General features: G+C 43.7%; 1 protein-coding gene across 2 annotated transcripts in view; it reads right to left on the reverse strand.

Annotated features, from left to right (window-relative positions):
• ACTN2 (actinin alpha 2) overlaps positions 1-24753 on the reverse strand; it is a 73507-nt gene that overhangs the window by 33121 nt on the left and 15633 nt on the right. For both annotated transcript variants that reach the window (XM_047824849.1, XM_047824848.1), the window contains exons 2-6: positions 11120-11234; positions 10075-10194; positions 9193-9279; positions 5303-5390; positions 3470-3548 (exon numbers count right to left, since the gene is read on the reverse strand). In XM_047824849.1, the coding sequence (XP_047680805.1) occupies positions 3470-3548; positions 5303-5390; positions 9193-9279; positions 10075-10194; positions 11120-11234 (489 nt within the window). The remainder of the gene's footprint in view (positions 1-3469; positions 3549-5302; positions 5391-9192; positions 9280-10074; positions 10195-11119; positions 11235-24753) is intronic.

Genomic DNA, 24753 nt, shown 5'->3' on the forward strand with positions numbered 1-24753 from the left:
CATTTAAATGATTCCAGAAGAAATCATGAAACGTACATTTTCCAGATCTGGAAGGGCATCATGGAGAATGTCTAACACCTTTGTTTTAGATGTAAGAAAGCTGAGGGGTAAAGAGGACGAAAATATGGTGGCCGGTGAAACATCTGGATCCCTAAAGAAGCAAGGGTGGCTACCCTTGAGCAAGATGGCTACCAAGATGGCTACCAAGAGCAAAAATTATGCTTCTAGGGGCACCTGGGTGGCCTAGTCGCTTAAGTGTCCTACTTCGGCTCAGGTCCTGATCTCACGGTCTGTGGGTTGGAGCTCCGTGTTGGGCTCTGTGCTGACAGCTCAGAGCCTGGAGCCTGCTTTGGATTCTTTGTCTCCCTCTCTCTCTGCCCCTCCCCCACTCATGCTCTCTGTGTCTCAAAATAAATAATCAAAATAAATAAACATTAAAAAAATTGAAAAAAGTATGCTTCTGGGAAGCTAAAGACTAAAATTATGAAAATTGTGAAGAAATTTTTGTTCTTAAGATTACATTTACCTTCACAGTAAGATTGGTTAAATTATATGTGTGTGTGTGTTAATTTATAACATAACAAAATAAATTTAACCAGAGGTGTATATCTGAAACATAGAAAAATTTAAAGACTTATTTAACACTTCTTGTTTTGATCCACTTAAGAGATTATTAGGAACCTTAAATGGGATGGGGGTAGGTAAGATAGAAAATCAAACTGAAAAGTAGTGTTAGTCCTGGGATCGCTTGAATGAATTTTAACATCAAAGCCATTTAAACATTTTAGAAACTGCAATGGCTTACAGGAGTAGAATGAGTTTCCTACGCTGAGTTTAGAAGGGCAGCCTTCAAAAACACATTCACGAGGCTCAGCGAAGAAACCCAACTAAGCTTCCTGGCCTCACAGAGTATATATTTCAGGCAAAACATTTTTTCCAGTAAATGTTTTAACAAAGCATATCATCATTTCATTAAAAGCAGCCTTATCATCAAGGGAGTCTTACCTGTGTATTTCATGCATCTATTTATAAAGCCAAATCGCTGAGTAAAAGTATCTTTCTTTTTGTTTTAAACACGTAAGAAAAATTTCAGTATTAAAAATAGAATCATGGGGCGCCTTGGTGGCTCAGCCATTAACCACCTGACATCAGCTCAGGTCCTGATCTCACAGTTTGTGAGTTCAAGTCATACATCGTGTAAGCCCCATTTCTCTCTCTGCCCCTCACTCACTTGGACACTCTCTCTCTCTCTTTCGCTCTCAAAAAAATTACAACAACGATTCTGCAACTCTGTGAAAACTACCTCATTTATACTGTGATTGAGAGAGAGAAAATGTGGCAGTTAAGTATTTTCTTGGCTCAGCTACTGGCCATGTGACCTTGGGCAGATTTCTGAATTCCATTACTTCCTTCATCTATAAAACTGGGATAATAATAGTACCTACTTCATCAGTGCATTATATTTTACTGTGCATTGTACTGAATGACTATGCATGTATATGTAACATACACAAAATAATATATATACACAATATACATATTAGTACATGTATGAATATATGTATGTGTGATATCTATGCATGTGCAACCTACATATTAATACATACGTATGTGTATAATAAATATACGTATTTATTTATAACCGACTCTAATCTAGAGCTGTGTAAGTATTAACTGCTACTGTTAATTGCTATCATTTTTCACTCATCAGACATGGCAAATTACCACAGGTCTGTGGACCATTGGTAATAAAAATCGACCACCGTAAATTGCTAATGAAACTCGTTCGATCTAGAACAATCGCTTCATTTTGCAAACAAGATGGAGATTCACTGAAAAAAATATACACTATCTCCAAGTCTGAAACTTTTCAAAATAACTCCAGAATAAGAGAATGTGTCTGAAAAGCTGAGGCACTCAGGCAACCTTCCGTTACGGTACAAGTAAATTTCTCAGGAGTAGCTGTCATCGGAGACAGGCCGGGAGGGAGGCAGTGAGCAGGTGACAGCTAAAAAGGTGCCAGGGGCACCTGAGTGGCTCAGTCAGTTAAGTGTCGGACTCCGGCTCAGGTCATGATCTCACGGTCCGTGACTTTAAGCCCCACATCGGGCTCTGTGCTGGCAGCTCAGAGCCTAGACCCTACTTTGGACTCTATGTCTCCCTCTCTCTCTGCCCCTCCCCTGCTGGCGCCCTCTTTCTCTCAAAAATAAACAACCATTAGGAGCACCTAGGTGGCTCAGTCGGTTAAGCGTCCGACTTCAGCTCAGGTCATGATCTCGCGGTCTGTGAGTTCGAGCCCCGCATCGGGCTCTGTGCTGACAGCTCAGAGCCTGGAGCCTGCTTCGGATTCTGTGTCTCCCTCTCTCTGACCCTCCCCCGTTCATGCTCTGTCTCTCTGTGTCTCAAAAATAAATAAATGTTAATAAAAAAATTTTTTTAAACAAACAACAACAACATAAACAACCATTAAAATCATAATAATTGCAAAAAAGTAATAAGAAGGTGGCAAAAGCCAGGACACTCTTCCCATGACCGTGTGCACCACACAGGTGAGGGCAGCATGCAGCAGGAACAGTTCCACAGCAAAACACGTGACTCAACGTGAAGGCCACGAAGCACACCAGCAACTGGGAGGAACTGGGCCGTAACCATCGCTTGGGGGAACATCTTTGGGGCAGGCAATGCCTCTAGCCCTCGATCCTCACACATCCTCACACATCGTTAAGTCTAGGGCAGCAGGACTACCTACCACCAGGTTTAGAAGGGGCCTGGCATTCTTTTCTCTGTCACAGATTCACGTTTTTAAACCACTGTTAATGAAAGGATTCTGATGCTAATAGAAACTTAAGCGAACTGAAGCTTAAGCTTAAACAGAGAATTAAAATTTCCTCAGCTGAAGTTTCTAAAGAGAGCAAAACTGAACGACAGAAACCCTTTTCCGAGGCTACGGCTAATACCTTCTGTCAATGGCAAGATGATTATGGAGTGTCCCTTGTGTGAGAAATTAATCAATTCTGAGTGAGAATGTCTGCAGTTCAACCCTGCAGGAAAGGTAAAGGGAATTTGAAAGGAAGGCCTAGGGTATTTGAACCCTTCTTTACCCCAAACCATAGATGTTTCACTTCTCATATTTACAATCTGGGAGCGTAAAATCTCTGAGACACATCTCTAAAAACCTTCAAAGTAAATCAAGCCAAATGGACGAACATATCTTAATTTGGGCCAAAAGGCTGATGTGGCTCTGGGTCTTGTCCCATCTTCATGATTTAATATTAATAATTAATTAATCGCTAATAAGAGGATTTTCCTGGCTCCCCTTCCCATTTGCACTACGTGCAAGGCTAGCTGGGGACACGATGCTGGTGGCAGCCTGGGTGTTCGTGTGAGTTCAGTGCTGATGTGCTCATTTCAGGACAACATGCTGAGGGGCGGGGGGGTGGGACGCTGCATGCCAGGTCCCCAGAATGACCTTGTTAAGCTTTGAGTAGTCAATGAGGTCGGGCCGGTGTCTGTGGATGAGCGCACAGAGTCCGAGGCCGTCTTTCCAGCTGCATGATGGTCAGGAAGAACAGGAACACGTGTTAATGGAGAAAAAGCAGCAGCAAGGGTCAGCCCTGGGTCAGATGGAGCCCCGAAATTTGGGACGCATGGCCCCTAACGCCCTTCTGTCTCACTTAATGCACCAAAGGCCCCATGTACCTCCCTCCCTACCCAACCCAGTATACTGTGGTCCCTTCCTTGAACACCAATCTTCTTTCCGGGGTGTTTCTAGGGTCCTCGGTTCTTCTTCATTTGTAGCTTCGGGCCCAGGACTCTTCCCCGTCCTGCCAGCCCACTCTGGTTCTGGGCTGGGAGACCCGGCAGTGACGAGAAGGAAGACGCCCCTCTACTGTGTCTTGCTCTCCTCCCGGTTCAGTGCCCTCCATCCTAAACCCCTCCTCCCTCTCCTCCAAGTCTCCCATGTGGATCCAAGTGCCAGGGTCTACCCAATAAACACACATGAGGATGTCTACCCCGAAATGTCCACGACATACTTCTCTCCAAGATTCTTAGTATACCTGAAAAGTCACCATGAGCTCCCAGGTACTCCCATGTCTTTCCCCATAAGGTTCTTTACATGTTTTTAAAAAGGCAAAGACAAGTGAGCACCTGAGGGACTTAGCAAGGAGGGCCTGGGCTTCCAGTCTGTTTCCCCAGAGACACCTGTGCTAACCATTCTTCAGACAACCTAGGGCGGTGAGCCTCCCAGCGATGACCAAGGGTTCACTGAGGGCTGGGAGCTGGAGCTCTGTTCCTCCAGGGAAGGAAGGGGAGGCAGGGCAGGAGGGAAGCCCCAGGGGCAACACAGCTGAAGTGCCTGGGCCAATCTTGGGCCCAAGGAGGAAAGCAAGAAGGTCAATGAAAAGCCAGTCTGGAACTGGTTGACTTTTATGCTGGCAGAAGGTCTCAGCCCTTGGTGGCTCCTCATGCCCTCCAGACTGCGTGTTACAGGGACAGGAAGTCCTCTTTCCCACCTCTGCCTCTCAAGGCTCGGTGCCTGACGCTTGGTAGACACTCTACTGATACTTGTCTCCCCAGAAGAACCTCCCCGATTTTCCCCTGTGGCTCATCCTCACCTTTCATTTCTCTGATTACCCACAGTGGCTGGGGACTCGTTTATATTCATAGGTAACCCACGGTATAAAGGGCGACAATACAGACAGCTCGTCTACCCACAGATAGCAATGACAGAAGACCTGCATGAGGTAGAATACTGAAGCACGTGACAAAACCGTGCTCTCGAATGGCATTTAGCTTTCATTTCTCCAGGTTCCTGTCATTCTGCAAATGTGAGTGTTCTACTTCTCTCGAATCCCAGCATACGAAGTTGGCCGATGAAGCGTCTTTCCCCGTCGAACACAGGGAGGCATCAGTGTGCAGACGATCCATTGTGGGAACACGCATTTTGCCTCCGTGGCCTTCTCACCGAGAAGCCCCGCCTTCTACCTCCTCCCAACACCAGGTGAAGGCAATGGTGAGGTGCAATCCTACACCCCCAAACTGTGAAGCCCCATTCAGGTGCTGCAAGGTATTCACTTATCAACACCAAGCTGTTCTACCAGCGCCTCAAACCTTAATCAGACACCCCCACCCACCCCCAGAGAGATCTTAAGCATTAGAGATTCTATGGCCTCGGTTCCTCTACATACATAAAACATGGCTCAGACAGAAGCAGGAAGACACCAGTATAAGGAACCACTGTCCTCCCTGTCATCTAAGGATCCCAGTAAGAATGTAAGAACCCAGGTCCCTGGCTGCTTACCTGGTGTGGAAGTTCTGAATGTTCACATTTCTATAAGGAGCGGTTTTCCTTTGACACCAAAGCAGGAGACCTTCTTTGGCAGAGGTTTCTGTAATGACAGCCAGGAAAAAGTGTCCGCGTGGAAATACTCACTACTTAATGCACCCAACTCCCAGTCACTTTCTAAAAGGAGACGTCCTGGGGTGGGGGGTGGGGGGCAACCATCAAACACATCCTCTCTTCCTGTGGTCTCTGTGGAAGGGCGGGAGCCAGAACCCTGTGCCCAGGGACTGCCTTGTGATGACACTTAAGAGACTTGCAGAGGAGGGGCACCTGGGTGGCTCAGTCAGTCAAGCATCTGACTCTTGATTTTTGGCTCAAGTCATGATCTCACGGTTCATGAGTTCAAGCCCCACGTTGGACTCCATGCTGACAGCGTGGGGCCTGCTTGGGATTCTCTCTCCCTTCTGCCCCTCCCTCATTCCCTCTCTCAAAATAAATACAATAAACTTTAAACAATAAAAAGAGAGACCTGAAAAGGACAATGCAGGAGCAACTGCAAGTTATGATACCATAAGTATCAAACAACCAGACTTCAGGGATTTGGGCAATTTACCATTTTTAAAGGAAACTTTAAAATCTGTGTGTAGTTTATGACTTCACTAACCTGTCATTCAATTCACTTACCATTTGGAATCCTGGGTAAATGGAATTCACTAGAGGCCACAGTGTCTCAGTTTTACTCCCTTACCCAGTGATTGTTATAATACTGAAAGGCTTTCATTAGTGCATTTCAGGTTTGGCCACCTGAGTTCTGACCAAGTGGAAATGACACCACCCCCCTGTGGTAGCCATGAAGGTGTGCGGCTCCGATGTCCTGCTGCTGGGAGCACAGGGCAGCTCACAGAGGTCCCAGGTGGCACTCTGAATCCATCCCTCACTCCCCAGCGGCCATACTTCCTCAGCTGCTCCAGCCAAAGACTGAGCGAGGGAGGGACCCTAGAACTGGGCCATCCTGTGCATGTGGAGCTCCTCTAAGAGCAACTGAGTCATAAGGGCTCCCCGCCAGCCTGTGAACAGACCTAAGGACCACACTGCAGGTAAGACTCTTCTCCCCCAAGCCTTCCCTTCCCTTCTCCAGCATGGGTGTTGGCCAAGCGCACTGGCCATTTCCTGTTCTTCACAGGCATTCCCCTCCACCACCCCCCCCCCCCCAAATCTCCTGCATGTCTGTTCTGGACTGAATGTTTCTATCCCCCTAAAATTCTGATGTTAAAGCCCTGACCTTATTTAGATAGGGAGCCTTTGGGAGGCAATTAAGGTTGGATAAGGTCATGAGGGTGGGGCTCCCATGATGGGATTAGCACCCTTATAAGAAGAGATACCGGACATAGCAAGACGGTGGTCATCTACAAGCCAAAATGAAGGTCCTTATCAAAAACTGACCACAGTGGCACCCTGATCTTCGACTTCTAGCCTCCACAACCATGAGAAAATAAATTTCTGCTGTTCAAGCCACTCAGTCTACGGTGTTTTTGAGCAGACTAAGACAGCATCTAATACCCACCTGGCACTTGCTTCTTGGAGAACCCAAAGTTACGTATATCCAAACAGTTCCTCAAACCCGCTCCTAAAATCTAGGATTCTGTCTGTATTTAAGTGTTAACAGCTTAGAAAACCCCTGTAAACACACGGACTCTTGACTAACACTGGAACTTGGCCTCCCATTTCAGTTAGAGTTGAAGTTTATTTTTTTAATATCAAAATAAGTATTCCATAATTATTTATTTAAATTATCCATTCTAGTTCTGACTTCCTTTTGACCTATAACCCAGTTTAAATAAACACACTCCCAAAATTTCATGTGCTATGGAATAACTTGAATGATTCCTGTTCACATCTCTTCTCTAGAAAATTCTTGTTTGGAAAAGCAACTGAAAGTTCTAAGACCTCATTCAAATATTAATTGGTACAGATGCTGTACAGATGCTGGCTGTCATTACAGAAACCTCTGCCAAAGAAGGTCTCCTGCTTTGGTGTCAAAGGAAAACTCCCTATCTAGTGGTCCTGGCCAATAGAACTAATAAGAAAAAGTACGCCAGGAGGAAATAATGTACTGTACATTACAAAGTTTAAATGAAACAGGCTAGCAAGGCAAACAGAGGTAAAGTAGATGAATAAAATCTCACAACTGCTATGGAAATTTAAATTTGCCAGTCACTGGGGCACCTGGGTGGCTCAGTCGGTTAAGTATCCGACTTCGGCTCAGGTCATGATCTCACACCTCAGAGACTGGAGCCTGCTTTGGATTCTGTGTCTCCGTCTCTCTCATTGCCCCTCCCCTGCTCATGTGCCGTCTCTCTCTTAAAAACAAACAAACATTAAAAAAGTAAAAGAAAATAAAAATAAATAAAAATGGGGGCACCTGGGTGGCTCAGTCAGTTAAGTGTCTGACTCTTGATTTCAGCTCAGGTCATAATCTCCTAGTTAGATGAAGTCCCACACTGGGCTCTGCACTGAGCATGGAGCCTGCTTGGGACTCTCTCTCTCTATTCTTCCCCTGCTCACACTCTCTCTTTCTCTCTCAAAATAAGTAAACATTTTTAAAATAGTAAAACCAAAAAATTCATATTTGTTCTTTAAGGTGGGTTTAACTGTTTAAATATGTATATCTGGAAGTACATAAAATTGGTAAAGTTATTACGAGTTACCGCCTCTTAATACAGTGAGAACTTTTAAGAAGCATTTTGTTATTTTCGCCGGAATGAAAGAAATGTGCTTGAATAAAAGTACATTTATGGAAGTTTTCAAATTCAGGCTGTTTATTAATTCAAGCTGGCTGTCATTTCTGAGGCTGAATTATTGAGATTTTAATACATCATATCTTACTTGGATTTTTAGATGACACAAGTGGGGCTTCAGTGCCAGACGGGAATAATCTAAGTGGGTAAGAAACTCCTTAAGGGTAAATACCATAGGCTTCAGGCCATCTGGTCCAGCAGTAGATAAATTAGTGGTTTTTTAGTGTTTGTTGGTTGATTAGCAACTGACGTCATCTGAAAAACCAGTGTCAACAGGGACTCCATCCTGGGCAGAATTATAATCAACGCCCCCCTCACCATGCAGGTACCTGGTTACCTGTCAGGTGACAAATGACAGGATGCTGACTGGCTGGACAATTCACACCGCCTTATTTAAATATGTTCTGCGGCTATACATTTTGTGATGTGAAGCCTAAACAGGCCAAGTTCTAATTTTGAGAATGTCAATTTGACACTTTTCAACAGTGCTGAATTCATCAAAATATTTAGGAGTACAGTGGGCGTAAAAGACTAAAGATTTTCATCTTCGGTGGAACGCCAAGGATTACGATTCTATTATAGTGACAGAACAGTTGTTGGGCCGAAAGATACAATAACAATAGAGATTTTGTTAACAGAAAGACAGAAAGAGGGACAGAAAGACAGAAACAGACAGTGAAAGGAGGAAGGGAGGAAGGGAGGGAAGGAGGGAGGGTGAATGAATGAACTCAGATTGCAACTGTTTTTTTGCACCTGAAAAAAAGTGTTTCAGCTTTAAGTCTTAACAGCACTGCTCTAGTTGTGAACCTACCAGTATAATAAGCAATTAGAAGCTCAAAAAAAATGCTCATTTTAAAGAGCGACTTCTGTTCTGAACACGTGCTCATCTTTTCCCCAAATGACTCCACCCCCGTGAATGAAACAGTATTGCTGGGGTCTTTTCCCATACAAATATAAAACCTGTGAAAACCCAACTCCCATATCTTTCCTTAAATCATGTAAATGGCACTTCCAGCTTAAAAGCCCTATTCAAATTTGACTTTATGAACTCAATTTACACAATCACTCCAAGTATCTTATTACCATCAGATCTTCAACCATGTCTCTTACCTTCAACTGAAATATCCTGAATAGCAAAGCGAAGGATGATGGTCCAGATCATACCCAGCGTCATTTTCACGTTGCCATCCACAATTTCTTTAGGTGAGAAAACACAACAACAAATTAGTGTCGTGATAACATAACCGGTGCATAAACTTCTCCTATAACTTGTACGTTTCCCCTAAGCTTTGACTTCCGAGCTATCGGAAACTACATCCATACGCAGAAAGACCAGTTGAGGTTTTTGTAAGTGTGGCAGCGTGTCTAGTTATAAATACAGTATTCATAACCAAATGTCTCTAGATTAAATGAATTCTGAGTTAATCATACGCACAAATCTTGCGAATGCATAATCACCAAAAACAACCCAAGAGTTTCCAAAGTGTAAAGACTAGATGGGCTAGGGTTCTAAGTCATCAGATACACAGAACACAGGCTGTTCTTTAGACCCCGATCCTTCCAGTGGTCCCCAGGTGGCAGGTTCACAGGATTCAGTTGTGTAAACTAAGAAGCAGGGGAGTCTCCGCTCCTACCAAACTCTCCAGGGTTCCCAATGTCCCAGAGAATGAAGAGGTCACTTTCCTCCTATTAATTAGTTCCTTTTAAGAGTGACTGGGAAGGTTAAGGTCTTTCTCATGCCGATAATCGGTTTGAAGAAGACAGCATTATATTTGACTCTCGTCTTTACGGATAACCTCGGAGCCTGGTCTCCCATTCATGCTACCTTTTATTCTCATCTCTAGACACCAGAGCCTACCAGAGAGCCTGACGTGAAGCAGACACAAGCAACAGAAGGGAGGGAGGGAAGAATCCATCCGGCAGCAGGCACACCTGCCCCCCACTGTGAGATCAGTGTGGCAGCCAAGGTTATTCTTCTCACACCTCATTTACCTTCAGCCCCGATGGACACCAGTTTCACGCCTTTGCTGGCTATGTAATCCAAGGCTTTGTTGACATTAGCAATTTTGTGGAATCGCATTTTTCCTCGGTCAGGTTTCGGCAGCCTTTCCCCTGTCAGATGAAAAAAGAAGAGCGTAGGCACAGAGAAACTAATTCCTTGACGTGGAACCAAGATGCCAACATTCAGAGTCGGTGCTTCCTTACATGGAAAGCACGGTATCTGACTATTTCTGATGGGTCTCTGGCTTCTGTAAATCACAGTGTAGAGGAACACGGACCAAAAAACCTTTCAAGACCAACGGACTGATGTGGAGCCATATGCTTTTCAGATCTGCCGGGAGACTCCAGTTTGGTCCACATACGAGCCAACTTACAAAGGAGAACGGAGAAAAGCTGGTTGGTATCCTGGGAGCGTCTGGAGCCGCCGACTAGCTATTAGAGGAAGTCAGGAGAGCCTAGTCCAAATCACCGCGGTGGCTGCCAGGGCTGAGACACCTGATTATGAAGATATATGGATCGGGGCAGACTTGCCATCGCCCTCCCAGTCACACTTCTTCAAGGGTGATCCCTCCTCTCATCCAAACTCTAATCCAGCCAACTGAAATTCAGGGCAAAACACAACCCCTCTGGGATCTGAGCTCATGTTTTCCGAGTTACGCCAACACATACACCGGCTGGCTGCATGAACGACAACATTTGGGAGATGCGCTAGCTGGGCTAAGAGTAGAGAGGGCAGCTTGGTGGGTAGTCACATAAACGTCACTTTTTTTCTTTTATTTTGTTTCGAGGTGGGCGGTACAAACATGATTTTAATTAGTCAGTTTTAAGCAGAATTTACTCCCTATGCAGGGCAGAAAAAGAAGTCCAGGCAGACTGCTCTTTGGAAAGGTTTTCTTTGCTAATAATACCATGTTCTTGCCCAGCCAGGTTCAAAGGGAATTTCTGATACAGTCATCTCTAACTAGACGCATATCTAGTGCTCACACGCGGACGCACGGGATTCGGGTAGGACGGCTATGCGATATCCAGGACCAACCTGAGATGACTTCCAAAAGCAGCATGAGTTTAAGGCCATTCCTGAAGTCCTCCTCGATGTTCTCAATCTGGGTGCCAGCTTTCCTTAGGTGGGAATTACACCAGGCCGTGAAGGTCTGCAACGAGAACCAGACACTGCTGGGCACAGACCCATCAGCGGTCAGCCCCCCTCCATGCAGACAACACTTGACATCGTATGCACTCTGGGGAGTCTAAGAGGCTGGAACTCCTCTGGCGAGAATTTGGTGGAAAGAACGACTTGAAAGACTAAAGTAAGATTTTGTTAGTTTCCCCTTTAGGGACAAAAGAAAATCATTTATTTGATATGCCAGCCTGAGGAATTTGTGCCTTCTGTTTAAAACGGTACCACGTCCAGGGCCGCCAGGGTGGCTCAGCTGGTTAAGCATCCGACTTCAGCTCAGGTCATGATCTCACAGTTGGTCAGTTCGAGCCCTGTGTCGGGCTCTGTGCTGACAGCTCAGAGCCTGGAGCCTGCTTCAGATTCTGTGTCTCCCTCTCTCTATCTCTCTCTGCCTCTTCCCTGCGCACTCTGTCTCTTTCTCAAAAATAAACATTTAAAAAAACCAAACAAACAGGTACCATGTTCAGGGGCATTGGGGTGGCTCAGGAGGATGAGCATCCGACTCTTAATCTCAGCTCAGATCATGATCTCACATTTTATGGGATCAAACCCTGTGTCTGGCTCTACACTGACAGCATGGAACCTGCCTGGGATTTTCTCTCTCTCTCTCTCTCTGCCCCTCTCCCACTTGTGCTCTTTCTCTCAAAATAAATGGACTTTAAAAAAAGGTACCATGTTCACACCTATGCCTTCCGAAAACCTCTTACTTTGTAGGAAATACAGACTACATTAGTGTGTGCTTATTCCCTGCATGCAACAAAAATAAGCTTGCTTGCAGAACGGATGAATAAATAATGTTTCAGGAATGTTCATAATGTCTTACTTTAGAGCAGAGGGTGGGCGGTATTGTGTCGCAGAAAGGAGAAGAGAGGAGGGGACCCATAACCACTAATTACCTACATCTAGCTTATCCTGAATGCACAACAATGTTAAGCCAGTAACTAAATTAATTAAACAGATTTGCAGTAGAGTCAGTCATTAAAAATAATGATAACAGTAATAGTAACAATAACTTCCTACTGGCTGGCATATTTCAGGCCCTGAGCTAGACCCTGCATCTCAAAGACCATTAGATACAGCCTAGTCAGGTTAACAAATTGCAAAGACAATCTTCAGTGGAAAGATGGACTATATATGAAGTGACATCCAAAGTCATTCTGTTTATTTTTCAAGCCGCATTTAACTTGGCTTCCACTTGTGCACGATTTCCTGCCAAAACCATTTTAGAAGTGCTTCTGGCAGCTGCTGGCTAAGAATGCAAACTGTCCCCTTGTCTCACAACAGCTGTGGGGCTCAAGAACAAAATGCCCGGCACGTTACTCTGTGGGGAGACACGCAGATAGGGTCTGTGTTCTAGATGACAAAATGAATACCTAAAAAATAAATAGCTTTCATGCAATGCCACAAAAAGACATAGTTTCCATAAAAATGATTTTCCTGAGTAATAAAGAAGATTTAAAAACCTGATTGTCACTTTTTTCAACAAATATGTGATGGCATTAAGTTCAAGGGCAAAAATGTAGGCGTCTTCTTGGACTTAGAAGAATTCATTTTACTCGGAGAGCCTACAGTAATAATTAGGTCTCCCAAAACACATCTAAACTTTAGTCAGCTTTAAACAGAAGAACAACTTGAAACCATATACTCTAGATCTATCCCCAGTCGATGGGGCAGCCACTAGCCATGGGTAGCTATTTAAGTGTAAATTAATAAAAATTAAAAGAAATTAAAATTTTAGTTCCTCAGTTGCACAAGCCACTTCTCTTTTCCTTATTTTTTTAAAACATAATTTATTGTCAAGTTAGCTAACATACAGTGTATACCGTGTGCTCTTGGTTACTAATCTTTGACAAAGCAGGAAAGAGTATCCAACAGAAAAAAGACCATCTCTTTAGCAAACGGTGCTGGGAGAACTGGACAGCAACAGGCAGAAGAATGAAACTAGACCACTTTCTTACATCACAGACAAAAATAAACCCAAGATGGATGAAAGACCTAAATGTGAGACAGGAAGCCATCAAAACCCTAGAGGGGAAAACAGGCAACAATCTCTCTGACCTCAGCCACGGCAACTTCTTGCTGGGCACAGCCACTTTTCAAGTGCTCAAAAGCCACATGTGGCTGGTGGCTACTGAGCTGGATGGTGCCCATACGGAACATTTCCAGCATCATGGAAAGCTCTATGGGACAGTTACTCTAGATAACCCAACTTTGGTGTTTGAAACTAAGATTGTTACAAAGAGTCCATCATTTATTTATTTCAATATTAGTTTATCTATTTACTTTTTTTTTACACTTGATCTTAGCCAAAAGGCCGAGAAGTGATTAGTTTAAGTTTATTTATTTTTGAGAGAGAGAGCGAGAGAGAGAGAGAGAGAGCGAGCATGAGTCGGGGGAGGGGCAGAGAGAGAGGGAGACAGAATCCGAAGCAGGCTCAGAGCCTGATGCAGGATGCAAACTCACAAACCATGAGATCATGACTTGAGCCCAAGTCGGACACTTAACCAACCGAGCCACCCTGGCACCCCTGTCTATTTACTTTTTGAATAGGTAATGAATTTCTTTGGTTCAAACTTCACGTAGGGGCACCTGGGTGGCTCAGTCGGTCAAGCATCCAACTTTGGCTCAGGTCATGATCTCACGGTTCATGGGTTCAAGCCCCGCATCGGGCTCTGTGCTGTCTGTGCAGAGCCTGCTTGGGATTTTCCCTCTCCCTCTCTGCCCCTCCCTCACTTGCGTGTGTGCACTCGCTCTCTTTCAAAATAAATTAAAAAAACTTAAAAAAAACCTCAAGTGGTACAAAAGGGTATGAAGTGAAAAGCATCCCTTTCTTCCTACTCCCAACCACCCAGCTTTCTTCCCCAGAGGGAACACACACATTCGTTTGTGTATCTCCTCAATGATCTTCGACAGATATAGAGACAGATACACACATCGTTTTTTGTCCCTTTAATACAAATCAGAGTGTACGCATTGTTCTCTACCTGGATTTTTTTTTTACCCACTTAAAAAATATAACCTAGGGGTCATTCTGCATCAGTACAGATAATTCCTTTTCATGGCTGCATAGTATTTCCCTGTAGTGCATATACCATACTTTATGTAACTAGCTCCCTGTGGATGGACAGTTAAGCTGTTTCCAGACAGTTATCCTTCAGTAAAACACATCCCAGGCCCCATTTTCAGCAAGAAAAACTACTTTAAACATGGTTTGGGTTTTGGTTCTTTTTTTTTTTTAACTCACAATACTGAGATTAATCATATATCTAACCTGTTGGGACAGGCACAAGAAAACAGGCCATGATTTTTTTAAATATAATATTTTGTCAAATTGGCTAACATACAGTGTATACAGTGTGCTCTTGGTTTTGGGGGTAGATTCCCGTGATTCATTGCTTAATACAACACCTAGTGCTCCTCCCAGCAAGTGCCCTCCTCAATCCTCATCACCGATTTTCCCCTTTCCCCCCACCCCAATCAACCCTCAGTCTGATCTCTGTATTTAAAAGTCTCTTATGGTTTGCCTCCCTCTCTGTTTGACACTATTTTTCCCCTTTCCTTCTCCTATGGTCTTAAGTTTCTCAAATTCCACATATGAGTGAAAACATATGACATCTGTCTTTCTCTGACTGACTTACTTCACTTAGCATAATACCCTCCAGTTCCATATCTATGTTGTTGCAAATGGCACGATTTCATTCTTTCTCATTGCCAAATAGTAGTCCATTGTACATATAAACCACATCTTCCTTATCCATTCATCCATCGATGGACATTTGGGCTCTTTCCATGATTTGGCTATTGTTGAAAGTGCTGCTATAAACAGTGGGGTACATGTGCCCCTATGCATCAGCACTCCTGTATCCTTTGGATAAATTCCTAGTAGTGCTATTGCTGGGTCGTAGGGTAGATCTGTTTTTAATTTTTTGAGGAACCCCCACACTGTTTTCCACAGCGGCTGCACCAGTTTGCATTCCCACCAAGAGTACAAGAGGGTTCCCGTTTCTCCACATCCTTGCCAGCATCTACAGTCTCCTGATTTGTTCATTTTAGCCACTCTGACCAATGTGAGGTGGTATCTCAGTGTGGCTTTGATTTGTATTTTCCTGATGAGGAGTGACATTGAGCATCTTTTCATGTGTCTGTTGTAGGTCATGATTTTTAAAAATTGAATTGACAGGCAAAAAATATCATGACCTAAAATATTTATAGAGTTGTTTTTGTTCAGATTCAACTTAAAATGAGCAACTACTGCTGGTGAAAATTACCTTATCCTGTTACCACATGATTTAAGTCCTTTCATAATAAAAGTATCAGAAACACTCCCGGGTAGAACCCCAAAGCTGCTCATGAAATCCGTGCAAGCTTCCTGACCCCGCTATGCAACACTGTGGAGGTCTGTTTGATCCTACCTTTTTATAGGTATACATAACAGGGAAGGTAATTTCCCAGAGGTAATTATTCCTTTGTGCAAATCCAGAGAATGAATCTAACCGAAAAGGTCAATTTATTTAGTTAAGTCTAATGAAGGGTCCCTATCTTTAATGAGCATTCCAAGGAGCCAATAAAGGTGGTAACTAACCAATTGGAATGTGAAGAAAGGACCCCAACAGCTCTGAGATAATAGCTTGCAAAGAGGCCAGTGCACTCTGAAAAGGAATTTTAAGCTTTGTTAGAACATTTAATTTTCATTCTATTTACAGTTTTAATTACCACGGTCTATAGAGACTGTTCTTAATGCATTTCCAATCGTCCTCGGTTTCTCGGAAAAGCCTGCTAATTATGGAGGAGACAGAGCAACAACAGCCAGAGCAAACCTCCATACATCTTACCCGAAGGCTTCTTTGTGGCTTGTCTTGCTGGCTGATAGCAACGCACATCTTTAAAGTCTGTGGGAACTAAATCTTGGGAGGACTAGCGTGGAATGAGGGTAGGTCCACACGGTTTTTGAGGCAGGCTCCTTGGGTCAAACCAGACTACCAAGCCAGATGTCCTTTCTTAGGAAAAACGATGCTCTATGAACTAGACAGAGTCCAACAAGGAAACAGGCCACAGTCTCCACAGGTCACAGCTCAACCCAGAAACTGCTCAGTCACAGGTGAGGTTCTCCAACCTCCTCTCCTGCTTCCTCTACCTCCCTCCTGGAGAACAGCTCATTCCCCACGCCTCTACACCTAGCGATAAGTACCAATGCTTTCTGCAGCTCAAAGACAGGCATGTGGAAAAAAAACTTTCAGGGAAATCCAAAGATAACCAGACAGGAAACCACAGAACCATCTACAGATGTTCCTGACTTACGATGGTCCGACTTCTAATTTTTGACTTCCTATCGGCATAAAAGCCATTCGCATTCAGTAGAAACCATACTTGGAATTTTGGATCTGTAGCTTTCCCCAGGGTTGTGCTATGTGGTAGGGTCCTCTCTTGTGATGCTGGTCAGGGACAGCAGCTCCTTGCCAGCGACAGGACCACGAGGGTAAACAACTGATACACTTACCAACATTCTGCACCCATATACATGGCCCTTCTGTCGCTCACTTTTGGTACGGTATTCAACTACATGACAGTCAACACTCTGTTATAAAACAGGCGTGGTGTTAGAAGCTCTTGCTTAACCGCAGGCTAACAGAAGTGTTCTGAGCACGCTGAAAGTCAGGTGGGCTGAGCTATGATGTTCAGGAAGTTAGCTGTAGAGAATGCATTTTTGACTTACGGTATTTTCAACTTACAATGGGTTTATCCAAATGTAACTCCATCAGAAGTCAAGGAAGATCTGTATCTCCAGAAAGGAAAGGCTGATAGTATTTGAAGTCCTTACCGCCTTCCAAAGAAGCTCACATGAAAACAAAAGGAAAAGGCGGGAAGGCAGTGGAAAGCACTGTCTCGACATGTATATTCCTGAGACAACAGGAGCAAATATCAGCATCTCTTCCCAAAAGAGAAGGAATCACCACCTGTGAGGCACCGGCCAGGATGGGCAGTCTTGGGGGCACAGACTGATCTTCCTGAATACAGACCTGCCCTGGCCATGGCATAAAAACTCTTCAGAAACAGGGTGCAAAGGAGAAGGGCCCAGAGGTGAAGGCTGTGTTCCCATGGCTTGTAGGAGGAGGTTTCACACAGAAAGCCTGAAGGATATTCAAACTATCAGCAGTCCCTCCTCTGTTATATTCTGAAACGTAATCGAGAGACCCAGAAAATGTTCGTTAACCCCTGAAACATGGTGGCTGAGAACAATATCTGTTGAAGGAGTTTCCCAGGAGTAGCTGTTACCAAGAACTGTCGGTCCCATTCAGCAGTGGGCGAGACCACTCCTTCTTCATGAAGAATGTACCAGCAAAGCCCCTAGTTAGTCCACAAGAACTGTAAGACTGACCACTGTCTTTCTCAAAGACAAATCCTATGCCAATCAGCACATTGTGCTAAATGACAAAAAAAAGTACTACATGAAATGCTGAGATAAGCCTGTGTTACTGAAGGCTATACATTTGCATTTGGTTTCTTTTTCAATGAATTAAGCCTATAGACACAAACACCTATATTGTAGACTTTTCCACAGAGAAAAAGGGAAGGTCTTTTAATCAAGATGCATAATAACTACGGTTATTGACATAACACAAGTTCATATCTCTACCTAGAAGAGATTATTACCCAGATAAGGACCAAAGGAAAAAAATCCACCTTGAGTCTGACATAGTTGTCTGAATAGCAGTCTATTTCATGCTATCAGTTAATTATTAATTCTTTCAGCAATTTGGTTCTAGGTGTGGCCTGCGTCCTGTAAGACTAACTGTTCAATTTACTAAACAAAAATATGGCAAGACAACACCTATACATTTCCTTCACGCTTGTTAAACTAGCTTTAACTGATGATGATAATGCCATAAAATACTCATTTCAGATCACATTTCCTGAAACGGGTACTCAGAAAAGCTTATGGGATTTTTCTGAATGAAACAGAACAGGGCCCGCTAAGGGCTGGGACATTTGGGCAGAGGCCCACTGCATGAGGCTCAGGGGGTAGAAAGGTCTTAGCTTTCAAGCCCACCAATTATGAAACAGTACTGTTGTCAGATCCAAATCAGTTTGGGGCATTGTCAAAGCGCTCTGTGACTTTGAGATTGCCCATAGCTTGCTTTCCCCAGCGAGTGGAGACACCGGGAGGCTTGCTGTGTCCATCCTGGCCCGCATCCTGTGGGGTGGGACGAATTGGCCCCAGGTAAGCGGGGACAGTGGGTCCCAGGAGAGGCGGAGGTCAAGCCCGGCCCAGCCTGCAGTCATGGCTCAGAACTCAGATTCTATTTCTGACTCTGACTCCATGTAACTGTTTGTCCTTCATGCCCTGACACTTTCCCAGCTATAAAAACACGGGATAACTGTCACGATCAACTCTATGAAATTGTTGAAAAAGTTATCAGGAAGAGAAGAACTGTGAAAGCCGGTCAGCCAGCGTTACCTACTGCACTGGTTCTGAACACGCTCTCATGTACACCTACCGGAAACCACTCTGTGGTTTAAGTTGATTTTTCTAAAAATGCTCCATTTATTTTTCTATTTACAATAATCACTTTAATGGTGTGTTCTTTTCCACTCCATAGACTCCCAATTTGCCAAGATTTCTTCTAATCACTTGTGTGTGTGTGTGTGTGTGTGTGTGTGTGTGTGTGTGTTTTAATATTTGAAAAGTAAGGGGTGGGGAGCATCTAGAAAGCTGCACAGATTTATAAAATCTCTGGTTAATGCAGGAGAGGAGGTCAGAGCTGTTCCTCTGGAGTAAACGTGATTTCAGCTTTAGTGTTTAAAAAGGAGACAGTACCCTCACAAAGAGCAGGGAGCCCACTGACAGAGAGGGCAGAAATTCCTGCCCCTTGTGGCTTGCAGAGGCAGAATGTTCTGGTTCACCACGAAGCTTCACCATCCCCTCAGCCAAGAGAGAGATTCCAGTCCACACACCACGTGAGGACATGCGCTTGGCGATCCATACGATGGGCCACTCCAGAATCACACCAGAAATCAGCAACATAGCCTTACATTTAAATATTCAGACATATAACCATCCTGGAAAACATTTAAGGAAGTGCTGTGGACCCAGAAGTCACTCACAATATTGACTGGTCAGCATAATCATCTGATCTTGAAAAAAATCCCAAACCTTCGAGGTTGCCACACGACATCATACTCACACAACATTACAAAAAAATGTAACCAGAGAAAGAAGTACGTAAGCATTAAAGGGTTACTTGTAAGGATCCTGCCTGTGCTACAACCAATTGCAAGACGGAGCCCTAATGTTAACCAGGGACCTAAGCACACAGTGGGCAGTCCTCAGCTTAGAGCTCCAAGATCCTGCTAGATAACACAGCGTGCAACAGCTAAGGTCAGCAGTCGCTGAAGAACAGCAGCCCTAAAATCTGAAGCCTAGCTCTGTGACCGGCTCAGCATCTGGTGTGGGCAAGTCGGCTCCTCTCTCCTGGGGCTTGTTTCTTCCCCTAAGGAATGCACCGTTGACCTAATTCAACGAGTTGACTGTGATGCGTGATGAATTAAAGAGAACGCAAGATATGTCACAAATGTAGAAACACAAAAGAACAGCACTCAGTGATGGCAATAATTCAGAGAGAGCTGAGGTGCTTTGGGGTTTAATTTAAAAGGGAATTAAACCATTGCATAGAAAAACAGACAGCCTACAGTCACGATCTCAGTCTACTTGAGCATAAGAGATATTCCACCTCCAATAACTAAGCATAAACAAGCTGTTGCTTAGCACAGTTCATAAACTGTTACAGTAATACAGACAGAAAAGGGAGGCGAGAAGGTCTGGGATCCAAGAAGCCGGAAAGATGTCAGGTCTTCATCTTTTCCGGGTTTTCCACAAGTACTCACACCACTGGTCAGAGAACAAAGAACATCGTTCGCATCTCTTCACTCCCTCAAGGCACAAGGTGTTCAGAACATTAATTCTGGCTGATAGCAGGAAAAAATATTATGCCTGTGTAATTTTTTTAAATGTATTCCCAAGAGACAATTAATATAAAGGGCTACATTTGCATCAGGACTTGGTTCCAAATACACTAAGTATAAAGAGCCTTAAAATTTAAGTCTTTTTTTTTTTTAATTTTTTTTTTCAACGTTTATTTATTTTTGGGACAGAGAGAGACAGAACATGAACGGGGGAGGGGCAGAGAGAGAGGGAGACACAGCATCGGAAACAGGCTCCAGGCTCTGAGCCATCAGCCCAGAGCCTGACGCGGGGCTCGAACTCCCAGACTGCGAGATCGTGACCTGGCTGAAGTCGGACGCTTAACCGACTGCGCCACCCAGGCGCCCCTAAAATTTAAGTCTTGTAAGGGGCACCTGGGTGGCTCAGTGGGTGGAGCGTCCGACTTTGGCTCAGGTCACAATCTCACTGTTCATGAGTTCAAGCCCCACGTCGGGCTCTGTGCTGACAGCTCGGACCTGGAGGCTGTTTCGGATTCTGTGTCTCCCTCTCTCCCTGCCTCTGCCTGCTCCTCTCTCAAAAGTAAATAAACATTTAAAAAATTTTTAAAAATTAACGCTTATAAAAAGGCAAATCCTTGAAATAAAGATGAATCACTTTCCCTCTAAAAAAAAAAAAAAAGGCAAATCCCATTTCATCCCATTGCAAATGGCAGACACACCCTGATTTCTCAGACTTTCATATGCCTGCAAGCCTACACCAAACGACCACAGTAATCCTGTCTTACTCACCTCTGTATCACCCACAGAACCCAACACCCACCAGGCATACCTGGATTCACACAGAGAGGACTAGCACTTATTTGAATTTTCAACACTTGAAATGGTGACAATTCCAGTCATAAATAAGCTGGAAGCTCAACAGTACCAAACACTGCTTTTTTTTTTTTTTTTTAATATTTATTTATTTTGAGAGAGAGAAAGAGCAAGCAGGGGAGGGGCAGAGAGAGAAAGGGAGAGAGAATCCCAAGAAGGTTCTGTGCCTGACTCAGGGCTGGAACTCACCAACCATAAGATCATGACCTGAGCTGATACCAAGAGTCAGGCGCTTAACCGACTGAGCCACCCAGGTGCCCCCAAAATACTGTTTTTAACTTGAATCCCAGGGATACTCAGAAATACAAATTTAATTACTCAAAGACAAAGTAACTGGGGAAAAAAGAAGAAGTCTTTTTCCACTGATGATTCACTGCCCACCCCCCCCCCCAAGTTCTGTCAGCAAGCAGTGTTCGGGGGTCTCTTCTACCCAAAGTTAGGATGTCTGGCAATCTCAAATTGGGGGGGTAGGGTAGCCTACGAACAACTCAAGGGGGGCTGTCACTATCAGAGTCCTTTAAGGACCTGGTGGGAAAGCAGAAAAAATACTGTCAGAAATACCTGACGTGGCACACCACATAAAAAAAAATAGTTACAAACAGAGAGGGAGGGAGGCAAACCATAAGAGACTCTTTAAATACAGAGATCAGACTGAGGGTTGATGGGGGGTCGGGGGAGAGGGGAAAATGGGGGATGGGCATTGAGGAGGGCACTTGTTGGGAGGAGCACTGGATGTCGTATGTAAGTGATGAATCAAGGGAATCTACCCCCAAAACCAAGAGCAACTGTATACACTGTATGTTAGCCAACTGGACAATAAATTATATTTAAAAAATTAAAATAAAATAAAATGCTGGTGTAAGTGATACACTTATAAGCGGGGGTCTTTGCTCTGTGCTCCTGACAGGTGGCTGGAACATACTAGCACTCAGTATTTGCTCAATAGGATCTCATTTGCCAGACTTTCTGGGACAGTTAGTAAAGACGAAAGCAGTCATATTTTTTTTTCTTTTTTACTGAAAAAATAAAAAAGACTGAGGAGTTTAAAATCTGCTATCTGTTCAAGTTCCAGGTTTTTAAAAAATTATTGTGTCAAACTTCATTACGGAATCCTTAAATGTTAAAAGAGACTCTGTAACCTTGCCAAAAAAAGAAGGAAAAAAAAAAAAAAAACCCTTGTAAAAAATAAAAGACAACCTCATGGCTGAGGGTATCCGAAAATAGAATCAGGCTAATGGATGATCCTTTAAGTGGGTAGGTTAAAGATGGCTCTCCCAGCACTTGGAAAGAGAGTTCCACCCATGTCTGGTTTTCATCAGAAATTCTGAACCGTGAATTTTGGGCTTCAGTCACCAGGCTCCTAAGACTGACTTCCATTTAGGTCCTGGGCTGTTCAGAATACAGAAAGAAAGGTTCTGTAAAGCCCGAAGGCTGCTAACAGGAAAAAAAAAAAAAAATGGTTTTTAGGTTTTTTCACAAAGCCAAATCTAGCCCAGACTGATTCCGGCTTGAGGAATGGCCTCTCCAGTATGTGGACTCTCCTCCACAACTTCCAGAAAAGGACGGGACAGATTAAAGTTACGAATTTGGAAAGGGGTAAGGACAGCTAATAAGGCTACTTTGTATCGGGAAAAGTCTAGGCTTCAATAGGAAACCTGTGCCTTGTCTACAGCACCCCTCCTATGCTATTGTCCAACTCCTAAATCATAGATAAAGGAGAGCAATCAAATCATTCTTGCCTATAGACAAGAAAGGCATTCTGTTCTGTACAGGGACCATCCTCCTTCCTCCCATAGAAAAATGTCTCCTGCCCTGTGGACGTTCATGTCACTATTCCTAACCTATAAATGTGCCTCTTCTTTGGATTTTCTCTTGAACTGCTCGTTAACTCCTCTTCATTTTTCTTTAATGAGTTAAATAACATCTTTAACATGCACTTTTTTTTTTTAATTTTTTTTCAACATTTATTTATTTTTGGGACAGAGAGAGACAGAGCATGAACGGGGGAGGGGCAGAGAGAGAGGGAGACACAGAATCGGAAACAGGCTCCAGCCTCTGAGCCATCAGCCCAGAGCCTGACGCGGGGCTCAAACTCCCGGACCGCGAGATCGTGACCTGGCTGAAGTCGGACGCTTAACCGACTGCGCCACCCAGGCGCCCCAACATGCATTCGCTTCTATGTTTGTGTGAGAGTCACGCTTTTTACCTTTATTTAAGAACTGTCTTTTCATACTTCAGGCTTTAGGGTCCATTTTCTAAAGACAGGTCAACCCTCAAACACGCTAAAATATTCGTTATTCTGATAAAAATGTTATTGATTTCAGTGAAGACAAGAATGATCTGCGGAATCGAAGTCTATCCTTTGCTGATCTTAAGTGACGGTACGCTTCCCTTGTCCCGTGAAAATGACAACTGTCCTAAGTCTCAGCTTACTGGATTCCTTTTCCATGTCAAAGCCTCCATTTAAAGTCTAATACGTGTCCCCATGTTCCCTCTCATACGAATCACCATAAATAATACTAAATTTGGGTTGAATTATTTAGCACGTTTCCCTGTTTCATAAAGATCTTACATTTATCTAGAAGCTAAAGTATTTCCATCTGTTAATTTCCTCCCTGCTCAAGAAAATTTCCCACAAACATTTTATCACCACTTACAGGAGTCTTTATTACTCATGCTCTTGATTTTCATTTCTCAGCTACAGTTACTCATCTCTACATTCCTATTATCGGCAAAGTACGTAAAGTAACAAGCAAGAACATCAGACACGTCTCTGCTCCACCGATTCTCCGTGTTTTGAAACAAAAAAAAAAATTGTTTTGAATTTTTTGGAAACAAAATTTTTATATAAAAATTTATAAAACTTATTTTTAAAACCTTTTATTTAAAAAAAAGTCCTAGCTCTCCTAAAGGACCGTTAGTAAATGATCTTGGTGAAACTCCCCCGTTTTAACTGTTGAATGGAAAAAGGCAGAGGTTAGAAATACGCAGATTCTACCCAAACTATTCTAGGGCTGGAAGCATGTGTTAAACTAATCAGATCAAGTATCTTCAATATCAAAGTCTCAGTCATTCTTGCTCTAAAAGGTTTTTTGGTTTTTTTGTGTGTTTTTTTTTTGTTTTTTAGATAAAGGAGGTGGGGGTAAGCTCAAAGAACCACATGAAAGCTCTCAGGTGCCTGGTCAGCCAAGACAGAGCAATTCCCGGGCCAGGAGCCTGACTTAGCCACTGGCTGGGAGTTCTCTGGGGTCACACCTGCCTCCCCCAAGCTGGCATGAGCTATGTGGAGAATTCCTTTGAGGACTTTCTGGTAAGCAAGCATCTACAGCTCCCAACAAACAGCCTTACATATGATTGATCCTGAGCTATGCTTCCCAAAATAACTTGTTCCCTTGCAGCCTGGGTAATTATGTGCAAGATGTGGCTCAGTGACAGGGCAAACCCAACTGTTGCTTGGTTTTAGGCAACAGCAACATTTATTATACTTTTATTATTCTGTTCCTGAGGATGAATGCAAGGCTTTTCTTTAGAAAAGCAAACTGATGTTTCCCTCCTCGGCCCATCCAGGGAACTGAAGGAACAGTTCACCGTAATGTTACTACTTTCAGGGACCCAAATAAATGGCTGCCTCATAAGGGATTAAAGCGCTCATTTAGAATGAAACAGCTCTCCGTAAGACA

Source organism: Prionailurus viverrinus, chromosome D2 (assembly GCF_022837055.1).
Source record: "Prionailurus viverrinus isolate Anna chromosome D2, UM_Priviv_1.0, whole genome shotgun sequence".
Taxonomy (NCBI): Eukaryota; Metazoa; Chordata; class Mammalia; order Carnivora; family Felidae; genus Prionailurus; species Prionailurus viverrinus.